Source organism: Herpailurus yagouaroundi, unplaced genomic scaffold, assembly GCF_014898765.1.
Source record: "Herpailurus yagouaroundi ecotype Mexico unplaced genomic scaffold, PumYag 191, whole genome shotgun sequence".
Lineage (NCBI taxonomy): Eukaryota > Metazoa > Chordata > Mammalia > Carnivora > Felidae > Herpailurus > Herpailurus yagouaroundi.
In genome coordinates, this window is record NW_024412422.1 from 15,328,014 (window position 1) to 15,340,231 (window position 12,218).

Below are 12,218 nucleotides of genomic sequence, written 5' to 3' on the forward strand. Positions count from 1 at the left end.
TTTTTTTTTTAAGTTTATTTATTTATTTGGTGGGGGGTGGGGCGGAGGAAGAGAGAGAATTCCAAGCAGGCTCCACATTGTCAGCACAGAGCCCCACCTGGGGCTCCGACCCACGAACTGGGAGATCATGACCTGAGCCCGTATCAAGACTGCGACACTCAACCCACTGAGCCACCCGGATGCCCCTAAAATTCCCTTGCACTTTTGAGGTCGTTTGGGCAGATGTGCTAAGATGAGACAGTGCCAACCTCGTCCCTAGCCTTCCCGAGCGGATGGACATACGGTCTGTGCCTGCCGGGCACCCACTCTTTTTTCTGCAACCTAGACCCCAACCCTGGAACCAGCCCGCCCCTCACAGGCTAGGCGAGTGCTGGCCCCACCCACGGAATCAGGGGCTGAGCATGTGACACAGCCTGGCCAATCGGCATAACCCTTGGCCACGGTGATTGGCCGTGGATCCAAGGTGGACCAATCAGGGTGAACCCTGGGAGCTTTTGCAGGATGAGGAGGTCTTATGGTGCCCCCTTTGTGCAGGACCCCCAGAGGGGAGCAGGGGAGCCTGGGGCCCGAGGGGAGAGCCCGCCTGGCAGCAAAGCCAGCCCGGAAGAAAACCGAGCTGGCACACGGGGCGGAAGGCAGCTTCCGACGACAGCTGATCTCTGGAGCCATGCCCACAGACCCCACTGAAGGAAGAATTCAACAGAGGGCAAGGCCAGGGGGGCTCACACAAGGCCACGACAGAGGGCATTTCCAGCCCCCAGCTCTAAACCCGTCACCTACCGAGCACCCCATTCTGCCTGAGCTTGGGGACGTCGTCCAACCCGCAGACAGTCCTTGTCCCCCACAAACCCTGCTGCAAACCACCCCTCTCGGATCCCCATCTCCAGCTGGAAATGCGGCTTCGGCCCCCCACAGGCCCCCAGGAGGCAAGACCCAGTCATGTGAGGAGTGGTTTCTTGTCCCACCAACCGTGTGACCTCGGGCATGTCCCAGCCCTGAGCCCCAGTGTCCTAAGTGCAGGATACACCCACATACCCATACCCTCAAATGCTCCATACCAGCCACAGTTCTAGAAGCTGAGGACAGAGCCCTGCCGAGAACACTTACAGTCTAGTGAAGGACACCGACCATAAATAAAACAAAACACACAGTCAGGGATTTCAGGGAGTGCCGAGCACCAAGAACCAAGAACGCGATCAAGGGTGAAGTGACAGAGAGCGGCTGGCGGGGGCAACTTCAGCATGGAAATCAGGGCAGGCCACCTGGAGGAGGTGGCATCTGAACAGACCAAAAGGAAAGGAGGGAATGATCCACATAGATCCACATGGATATCTAGGGAAAGGACTCCGCAGGCAGGGGGACAGCTGATGCAAAGGGCCTGAGGTAGGACGAAGCTTGACAGACTCTAGAAACGGGGAGAAGACGATGGGGCTGAAGACTAGCTGGTGGGGGAAGCACAGGAAGAAACGTCCAGGGGAGCTGTTAGACGTCTGAAGCAAAGGGCTGGCTGGCAATCCGTGTTTTGGAAAGGTCCCTCGGGCTGCTGTCTAGAACAGTGTGCAACACACCTTTCTACAACGATGAACATGTGGTCCTTCTGTGCTGGCCGACCCGTACGGAGGTCACCAGGCACACGTGGGTGGTAAACATCTGAAAGGCGGCCAGTGCGACTGAGGCACCACCTTTTCAACCTGGTTGCATTCAAACCCGTTTCGATTTACGTAGCCCCGTGGGGCCAGTGGCGAGTGACCGCACCGGGCAGACTGGGGAACACATGGCGCGTGGGGTGACGGCAGTGCGACGTGGCGGGGGCCAAAGGGAGGGGCCCGGACCGCGAGGAGGCGGGGTCCCGGGAGGGAGGGCGGACCCCCTTCACTGCTCCATCCACAAGCAGAGGCTTCCTCTCCTCCCAACATGGGACAAAGGGCCCTTCCCACGAGGCCGCGTCCTCAAGGCACGTCTCCTGGTGTGGCAGGCACAACGAGGCCCTCCCCAAAGACGTCCGTGGAGCCCGCGCAAACGCTAGCCTCCCCACGGCCAAGGGGACCGAAGGACGCAGGTGGAATTAAGGCTGCTAATCGGCTAGCCTTTAACTCCGGGCGTGTGGCCCGGATTACCCCCGGGGGGCCCGGGATGGTCTCCGGGGTCTTCAAACTGGAAGAGGGAAGCAGGAGAGATGTGGGGGGATCAGAGATGATCGTGGACGTGGGGCCAGAGAGACGTGGTGTCGCTGGCGGTGAGGCCGGAGGCAGGGGCCAGGAACCAAGGGATTCCGGGGGCCTCCCAAGGGCACAGCGGCCCGTGGATCTGCCCTCGAGCGTCCAGCCAGGAAGGTGTCAGCCCGCGGGCATCTGAGCCCTCGCCTGGGGAGGCCTGCGTCGCACCGTCAGAGGCGATAAAGTCGCTGTGGCTCTCGGCCCCTAAGGTTGTGGGAATTCGTGCGACAGCCACTAATCTACGCGGCGTATTGCTTTTTCAGATCATCGGTCCGCTGCCTTCCTTATCTCCAGCCAATTAATGGAATTATCAAGAGTAAAGAGGCCAGAGATTAGGCAGACGGCGGGGGCGCGTAGGGACAGAGAGATGCCTGGTCGCGTCCGGCTACACCCTCCCGCCCACCCTCCCGGGGGACGAGAGGCACGTACTGAACCTGCAGGTGCTGATGTTCTGAATCCCAGACTCCAGGCAGGGGCAGAAGCCCTCGTTGGGCGGGTAGGTGGAGCCGTTGGCAAACAAGGTGCTGGGGGCCACGAAGCGATAGGTGGGGATGCCTTGGAACACCCCTGACTCCTTGTAGACCAGGTTCATGGACCTGTGGGGGGCAGACGGGGTACAGGATGACGTCCCGCACATGGCGGCTAGACCGGTCCCGCTGAAGGCGGCCCCGGCTGAGCCCCTCCTCACTGCACTGTCTCCACCTGCACTGCCACCCCCCCCCCACCCCCCACCGCCCCCAGGTCCCAGCAGCTGCCTCCGTCTCTCAGCCGGGGGATTGCCAATCGCTCTCCCTGCCTCCCCGCCCACACCCATCTGGTCTCCACAAGCAGACGGCAGTTTAAAATAAGAACACAGTATGTCGTGTCCCCACGTGAAGTCGCAGTTGCTTCCCGGGGCGCCCGGGCGGCTCAGTCGGTTGAGCGTCCGACTTGCGGCTCAGGTCAGGATCTCGCGGTTCGTGCGTGGGTTCGAGCCCCGCGTCGGGCCCTGTGCTGACAGCTCGGAGCCTGGAGCCTGCTTCGGATTCTGTGTCTCCCCCTCTCTCTGCCCCTCCCCCTCTCACACGCTCTCTCAAAAATAAATAATAAACATTTAAAAAATACAGTATTCCAGTACTTTTTTTCTAATTTTTTTTTTAACGTTTATTTATTTTTGAGACAGAGAGAGACAGAGCATGAACGGGGGAGGGACAGAGAGAGGGAGACACACAGAATCTGAAACAGGCTCCAGGCTCCGAGCTGTCAGCACAGAGCCCGACACGGGGCTCGAACTCACGGACCGCAAGATCATGACCTGAGCCGAAGTCGGCCGCCCAACCGACTGAGCCACCCAGGCACCCCTCTAATTTTTTTTAACATTTATTTATTTTTGAGAGACAGAGAGAGAGCATGAGCAGGGGAAGGGCAGGGAGAGAGGGAGACACAGAATCCCAAGCAGGCTCCAGGCTCCGAGCTGTCAGCACAGAGCCCCCCGTGGGGCTCGAACTCACGGACCGCGAGACCATGACCTGAGCCGAAATCGAACATTTAACCACCTGAGCCGCCCAGGCGCCCCATCAATTGCTTCCAGTCTTATCTAGAATAAGATCCATTGTCCTCACCACGGCCCAAAAGCCTCTTTGGGGTCCAGCCCCTTTACAGCATCCCACGGGCCCCCTGGCTGTGGCTCAGATGTGCTCCCTCCTGCCCCTGGTCCTTTTTCTCCGTCCGGCCTCCCCGGGCTGATCACACATCCAGCTTCAGTTCTGCACACACGTGGTGACTGAGCCGCCACCGCCTCAGCCAGCGGCACTGTGTCCCCCACCCTGTTCACCCTGCTGTGTTTCTCAAAGGCACTTCTGAACTTGAATATGGACTCTGGATTACAACCGTGCTGTCCACGGAGGCCACCTGTCACACACGCCCCTCGGATGGGGCGAGTCTGGGTGTGGCCCGCCGTAAGCTAAAACACATCCCACATTTCTACAGCTTGATACAAAAAAAATTTTTTTTTAAAAGTGACACATCTCAGGGCGCCTGGGTGGCGCAGTCGGTTAAGCGTCCGACTTCAGCCAGGTCACGATCTCGCGGTCCGTGAGTTCGAGCCCCGCGTCGGGCTCTGGGCTGATGGCTCAGAGCCTGGAGCCTGTTTCCGATTCTGTGTCTCCCTCTCCCTCTGCCCCTCCCCCGTTCATGCTCTGTCTCTCTCTGTCCCAAAAATAAATAAATGTTGAAAAAAAAAATTTTTTTTTTTTTAAATTTTAAAAAGTGACACACCTCAACAACATTTGACGTTGCTTACAGGCCAATGTGGTAATGTTTTGGATACAGTTGGGTCAAATAAAACCTATCGTTAAAATTAACTTCGTGTACGTCTTGTTACTTTTTTTAACGCAGCCACTAGAAATCTAAAATTGCAGACAGGACTCGCGTTCTTAGGGGACAGCAGCGGCCCAGACAACAGTGTTAAGGCGGATGCTAGATTTCCTCATTTTCAGGACGGTAATGTGCTCGCGCAAGAAAACGTCCTTGTTTTTAGAAAACGCTCCCTGAGGTATTGAGGCGTCCAGCTTACTCTCGGACGGTCCAGGGGGCTGAGCAGTGATAAGAGAGCGGATGGGGCAGGAGAAAAATGACCTCCCAAACTGAGGGAAATGGCACCTGCTTGCGGCTTTTCTCTGGGTTGAAATTTCTCATTTTAGAAAGCGAACAGAGGCACAGCAAAGGCGGCTCCAGCAGAGGGGTCTCTCAGAGGAGAGCTCTGTCTATTCTCACCCTCACTGGGGCCCCCAGAATCCACCGGGCCTCCAAGGCCACACTCTGGAGCCCAAAGAGGCTGTCGGACACGCGTCTAGAGATCTCAGCATCCAAATGGACGATTGGGCAGCTGGACGGATGCCGCAGGGAGCCGGTGCTCACCCCATTCCCAGCCCTCGGGACCCGATGGCTTCCTGCACCCGGCTAATGCCACTTAGCAGCATGCCGACCCCTGCCCGCAGCCTCTCTGGGTGCAGGAGGGGTGTGGCCCTTCACGGTGTAACCAAAGAGTGTTCCGGACCGTGCCAAGGGCCCACGAACACACAGAGAGCCAAACGTGCTTCCCAAGCACGCGCGAAAAGCCACTCGGTTAGGCCGTGAGCGTCCACAAAGCCAACTTCCGCTGCCCGGGGAAGGCCCAGGAGGACCCAGGATGTCCCAGCAATTACCGGCAGGCCTCAGGGCTGTAGAATTCCAGTGAGGTCTCGGGGGTCATGAACGGCGCCCACATCTGTCCAGACGTCCCATTGATCATGTTGCACTGGTCGGAATGCCAGTATTTGACCTGCGGGGAAGCGTTCGGGCGCGCCCATTGAGCTCCGCGACGGCTCTCGGCGATGACCACAGCCGACCTGGGGCGGCGACCGCACGGGGCCCCGGGGAGAAGGGCACCCACCACTCCATTCCAGAAGCCGGTCCCCTCGGGGAGGCGAGCGGGCGGCCGCACAGCCAGAGAGCGTCGGTTGTGGCTCCCCGCTCGCTAACACGGACCCTCGAACGGGCACCTTTGCCCCGGGGACTCGGTGACTTTATCTGTAAAATCACCCCCATCTCCAAGGGGCACAGTGAGCACGAGAGGAGGGAGGTGAGATTCAGAGAGGACGTCACCAGAACACAGGTAAGGGAGGGGGTGAGTGAAACGTGCCGTATTTACTGGAAAACATCTACGGTAAGCAGAATATTTAAAATCATCATGGTGCCCCCGTCCCCCAGGGGGCGATCTCAACCCAGCAGCTGCCTCTGGGAAGTGAGGCCTGGAAAGAACAAAACAGACCCCTCCCCTCCTGGCCCTGTGCTGTGTGCACGCGCGTATCTGTGCATCGAAAACACAAGCCAGAGAAGGCGGAGAGCCTCCGCTGGGAAGGGTTGTTACCGCCTGCAAAGGGTGATCTGGCCGCTCCCGGCACAGGGGGGGGGGGGGGGGGGCGGGGGAGGGACAGAGGAGGACAGGAAGGCCCCACACTGCACACCGCGGACTCCCCGCTGTGCCCCAGTGCAGGGGGCCGGCGTGTGGAGCGGTGCAAGGGGCACCTTAATCTGTCTCTACTGGTTTTTCGTTTCTTTGTTTTAATTTTTATAGCCGGCTCCCAGCTGTCAGCCCAGAGCCCGACGCCGGGCTCGAACTCACAAACCGTGAGATCCTGACCGGAGCCGAAGTCGGACGCTTCACCGACCGAGCCACCCAGGCGCCCCTGTTGTCTTATCCTTTTAATGTGAGCGCCTTCCTGTGTTCCTAGTGCAATTACATCTTTCAATGCAGTGGGTGGTTACAGGATCAGCGTAGTCTTTTTGAAGTGGTTTTGTAAATTCGACAAAAGGAAAGAAAGAACTCACTTCCTGGTATACACTAGGTGCTCCATAAGTAGAGCTTCTACTCCCCACCCGCCCGTTCAGAACCAAGAGCTAGTTGAACCCCGACCACAGGCAAAATGCCCGACTTCGAGAACGGTCTCCACTCCAGAGGGGAACACCCTCCGGAGTTCCAAGAGAAACAAGGAGCCCAGCACAGGTGGCCTCTGTGGCTCCCGCCCGGCCCCCGAGCAGGAGGGCACCGCCCCTTGCCCTCACCTTGCTAAGCCCGTTCCACTTGTCCACGAGATGGATCCTGCTGAAGTCTTTGACCCCCGTGAACACGGTGAAGAGCCCAGAATTGGAGTTGTTCAGCTGCGGACAACGACAGAGAACGGCGTCTTTAAGCCTCGCGACAGGGGCAGAGGCCCCGGGGGCCCGGCCCTCGAGCACACCCGTTTATTTAGAGGCCGTTCCCCGCTTCACCCAGAGGACAGGGGCCTCGATATCTTGTTCACCGCTGCATCCCGGTGCCTGGGGACCAAGAGGAGGGAGCATTTCCAGAAGAGGGCTTTCTAGAAGAGGCACTCGATTCCAGCGTCCCTCCTAGAAAGCGTCCCACCTTCCTTTCCTGACTCAAGGAGAGTCTGCTCTTCCTCCCCGGGGGGGAATAGCAGAATGCCCCCTTCCCCCCAGACTTAAAATAAAGCAAGGTCATGGGACGTCTCCAATCAACGGAAACGCCACTTCCGGGTGGACGTTTTAGGAGCTAGCACATGCACATGTCACCGTGCTTTCTGCCGCTGCTGCAGGGGTCGTGGAAGCGTGTGTCAAGCTGCTGCCTCCCTCAGCCTGGGTCCCTGAAGTGGCCAAAAAGAGCAGACGGCCCCCTGGTCACCCACACTGGACACAGCATACAAGCCAGGAGCGAACTTACTGTTTCGAGCCTCTGAGGTTCTGGGGCTGCTTATTACACAGCATAACCTGGTCTATCCTAACGGATACAGGACCTAATGTTTGTTATCGAGCAGGTTCTGGACAGAAAGCCCCAGGCTCTGGCACTCTGAGGAGATTTCCTAGAAACAGGTTTCTAATTCACAGCAAAGACACGCAAAGCACACAAAGAAATGAGTGACCGTGGGGTGAAGTCTAGAAGCCTCCCCTTCCTCCTTCGTAACAAAACCCAAACCTTACTCAGGGCATCAGCACAGCAGCTGCGGCCTTTAGCCTTCTCGGCTGCATTTCCCCACTTCCCTTGCAGTTAGGCGCGGCCACTTGACTAAGTTCTGGCCAAGGGAAAGCAAGTGGAAATTGGTTTCCTCCCTCTCAAAGAAGGAGACAGCTGGGTCATGTTGTTTCGTCCTCCACTCCCTTGCCTGCCTCTCCATCCCCAACCACTCCTTCCTTCCCATTCTGCTTCCCGGAAGGTGGGTGCGGCCGCGGGCGCTCCGGCAGCCACACGGGACCATGTGGTAATCTGGAGTACGAAAACCACACCGTAAGGATGGCAGAGCAGAGTAGTAGAAAAACACTCCGGATCCCTGAAGGATATGAAGACACCACACCAACACTGAACAGTCACTGCTGGGATGTTATTTCGGGGTTTCCGTTATACGCAAACATAGATTACGCGGCTGCTACTCGCTCTGCAAGAATTCTCACTTGTTTACGAGTCTGTAAGACGCTTTGAAAGGAATCATGTCACTTAACCCCAAACTTGCCAGCTTACCCACCCACTCAGAACCTGCCAAAACGTAGTGAGTGTCTATCACGTGCCAGGGGCGGAATCCCAGCCTGCCTCCCCCGCGCCCCCCAACACAGAGCAGCAGCGCCCAAAGGGGAGGCCGAGGCTGGAGCCACTCAGAGGGCTTGCTGAAACCTGCGGTTGAGGCAGCCAAGGTCAGGCTGTCCGTCGGCCCAGGGCTCAGGAGCCCAATCCCTACCGGACTATCAGGGGTCGAGATGAAGAGGAAAGCAGGCAGCCCGGGGCAACGTCGGGGTCAACACTCGTGACCCGCCTGCCCGGCCGCCGGTCTCCGTTCGTCCACCGGCAGCCGCAAGCGTCCAGCCGCACCCGAGCACAGGCCTGGAGTTTCCAGTCTGATGAGCCAGCAAACTCTCTAATTGTCCTAAGCCACTTTGAGTTAGGTTTTCTGCCCTTGACAACCCAATGCCCCCAGGTCCCCGGCCAGCCCGAAAAGCAGGCCGCTGACCCATTTTCCGGGCCGTGGCAACGAGGACACGACCCAGGCCCCCGAACTGCTCGCCGAGCCGCACTTACCTCCGCAAAGAGCCCAAACTTGCCCTTGAAGGGAAACATGTTTGGCAGGTACTTGTTGACGAGGTGCACCAGAGGGTCCTCGTAGCCCCACATGATCTCGCCCACGGTGCGGTTCATGAAGGCACGCTCTCCGAGGGTGCTGAACGCCAAGGTCATGATCAGCTTCAGGCTCATGGGCTTGTTCTCCATCATCATCGCCGCGCCCTGCAGAGCCCGGGGACACGACAGGCTAGATGCCACAGGTCCATCCACCCTGGACGTCACGCCGGGCCCAGGCCAGCGCACTACCCGTTCCCGTACGGTCTGAGAGCCAAGAACATTTTTGTATATTTTTCACGTTTACTCAATTTTGAGAGAAAGACTGCAGGGCAGGGGTAAAGAGAGAGAGACAGAGAGGGAGAGGGAGACAGAGACTCCAAAGCAGGCTCTGTGCTGACCGCAGGGAGCCCGGCACGGGGCTCGAACTCACAAACCGCGAGACCACGGCCCGAGCTGGAGTCGGGAGACTCGACCGGCCGAGCCACCCGGGCGCCCCACAATTTTATGCTTTCAAACGGTTGAAGAAAAGGGCATTCAAAACAATGAACATGATAGGAAACGCACATTCAGTGTCCATATGAAACAAAGTTTCATTGGCACATAGCCACGTCTACCCATTTGTGTTGTGTTTGGCTGTTTGTGGATTGGCAGGCAGAGCTGGACGGTTGCAACAGAGACTACGTGGCCCTTGGAGCCTAAAATATTTACTATCTGGCCCCTTACAGAAGTTTGCTCCCCCGTTCAAAACACGTAAAAGCACACGTGTGTACGTGGGGCGTGCACGCAAGGACCGCTGCTTTATAAATGGTGATAGCCTTCTGCTTGTGTTCTGTACCCGCCTTTCTCCCCCTTGGATGTACCTTAGGGACTGCTCTGAGCCACCACCTACGGGGCCGGGGGGGGGGGGGGGGGGGGGGGGGGGGCGGGGCCGTCCCCGTCCACCACGCGCATCCCCGCCCCCTACTGCCTGGCCAGGTCCTAGCACCGCCTGGCTGCAATAAACCACCGCAACGAAACTGCACACGATAGAACAATATTTAGGTTGTTTCTGGAATCTGCTCTGACGCGGTTGCCAAAATGAATACCCGCGGGTACAAACATCTTCTGTGTGTGTTATGCTATCAGGAGGACACATTCCTACCCGTGGAGTTTCTGAGGTGGGAAGCAAGGTGCAATTTCTATTTAAAGTCACTACCCTCCGACGGCCCCTCCCAGTTCCTCCCGGCAGGACGTGAGCGTGTCCGTTTCCACGAATGCTCACGAACCCTGGGAGTTCTCGGGAGGGCTGTGCCCGCCTGATCGGTGGGGCAAAGCGTCTTCGCTGCCAAGCTTAAGGATCGAACTCTGGGGGAGGCAGCTGTGAAGCTTCGGGATGCATTCGTTCCCCTGTCCCGTCCGTCCAACGGACTCAGCAGGTGAGTTCGCCTCGGATCCAGGGCCCAGCCGAGGGCCGGCCCCCGGATCACCGACAAGTAGACAAGGTAATGTGTGTAAGGCCCATCAACACTAAGCGTGTTAGCAGAGCATTAACACGACAGGCGTGAGCCCCCTGTCTCTAGAAAGGCCTGCTGGCAAGACTGGCCCTTGGCCGCCATCTGGGAACTTGGGTTTCCAGGGGTTCCCACCCCTCTCTGACTGATAAGGGGTGGGGGTGGGGGGCTCTCTGTGCCTGGACTCCTTGTACCAACAGTATGATTTATGCCAACCACTGCTTTCCTTCCGGGGATCTGGATTTCGGTGGGTGCCAGGCAGAAGGTGCCTCCGTGACCAGCCCCCGATTAAAGCCCTGGGGACGGAGTGTCTAGAGGTCTCCCGGGGGATAAGCCTTCATTCACGTGCGCTGTCACAGCCTGTTGCCGGGGGACGTGGGGGAGTCCTGGCCTCCACCCCACACGCCTTTTTCCCTTTGCTGATTTTGTGCCGCACCCTTCCTCCATAACAGATCACAGTGGGGTCCTGCGAGCCCTCCCAGGGAGTCGGCGAGCCTGGAGGTGGGCTCGGGGACCCCAGCCCACGGGCACACAGTCTGCAAGCCCAGCGACGACTGTGGCCCAGCTGCAGAGGACGGAGGCCCCGCCTGCAAACGCTGCAGACAGTGACACGACCTGGGGGCGCCCGAGGAAGTCCCCCACCAGCACCTCCGTTTGGAGATGTTAGATTTGCAGACGAAGAAAGGACACACAAGGACTTGGGCCAGGACCCCCAAGCCAGTAAGAAAGGACGCACCTGGGAAACTCAATGGGCTGAGAGCCGGGCCCCACGCAGGACGGCCCTGCTCGGGGGGCAGGTGAGAAGAGAGACGGAGACCCGGAGGGACAGGGATGAGGGCCGGCGGGGGGGGGGGGGGGGGGGGGCGCGGCCCGGGGCAGCCTTACCAAGACCAGGATGTTGGGCATGACGATGTAGTCACTCTCCAGGCCGTGGGACCTGTCAGGCTGGAACTGGAAACTGCGGTACTCGAGGAATGACACGGTGTCATTGTCATTGAAGGTGATGTTACTCTTGTGCCTGAACTCCCTGTGGGCGGGGAAGTCGGGGTCAGCGGGTCCTGGCCGCACAGGGACGCAGCACCCGCCGGGAGCCAAGGGCCCCCAGCTGCCTTCCCTGAGCCCACCGTGAGAACGGGTGCCCAAGCCTCCGCGGGGCTCCTCGGGGCCACCCCGAAGAGCACCCGGATCCCAACACACACACACACCCCCCCCCCCTCGCCTGGCCGAGTGCCACCTCCTTCACAGCCGCCCCCCGCAGGCGGCTGCTTTTCCGAGGGACGCAGTGTGGCACAGTGGTTAGGAATGTGCACTCTGGGGACACGGGGTCCAGGCTCGAACCCTGCCTCCGTCACTTACTACCGGGGCCTCGGTTTTCCCATCTATAAAATGGGAGCGATGACAAGACCCGCTTCGTAGGGCTGTGTGAAGGCTGAGTGGGTCGGTGCCCGTCAACCCACCCGACAGCGGCCCAAAGCACAGGAGACGCTACGTAAGTCTCAGCTGCTTCGATCCGTTATTGTCCCGTTTAACCCATTCTCTACAAGGTACCCGGACAAAGTCTGAAAAGTGGAAACTCTCTCCCCAACAAGCCTTCTTTGCGGACAAGATAAAATCAAGCCCCTAGTGTGGCCCCCGCGGTCCCCGACACCCAACCCCATCCAATGCTCTGGCCTTGTCTCTGCCACTCTCCCCCCCCTCACTCACACCAGGCCAGCCACACAGGCCTTCTCTTTCCCGGACTACCAGACTCTGCCTGCCTCAGGGCCTTTGCACCTGCCGCCGCCTCTGCTTGGGGCCCTCCTCTCCCCAGATCTTCAGATAGCGGCACCCCCTTCTCACCACCCAGGCCTCGGGAAGCTTTCCACTGGTAGAGGTCCCCCCCCCGTG

General features: G+C 58.9%; 1 protein-coding gene across 1 annotated transcript in view; it reads right to left on the reverse strand.

The window, feature by feature from the left end:
- Positions 1-12,218, reverse strand: part of SCARB1 (scavenger receptor class B member 1) — a 58,666-nt gene that overhangs the window by 17,696 nt on the left and 28,752 nt on the right. Inside the window, exons 5-8 of the mRNA XM_040443472.1 lie at positions 8,803-9,006; positions 6,801-6,896; positions 5,402-5,517; positions 2,646-2,812 (exon numbers count right to left, since the gene is read on the reverse strand). Coding sequence (XP_040299406.1) covers positions 2,646-2,812; positions 5,402-5,517; positions 6,801-6,896; positions 8,803-9,006 — 583 coding nt within the window. The remainder of the gene's footprint in view (positions 1-2,645; positions 2,813-5,401; positions 5,518-6,800; positions 6,897-8,802; positions 9,007-12,218) is intronic.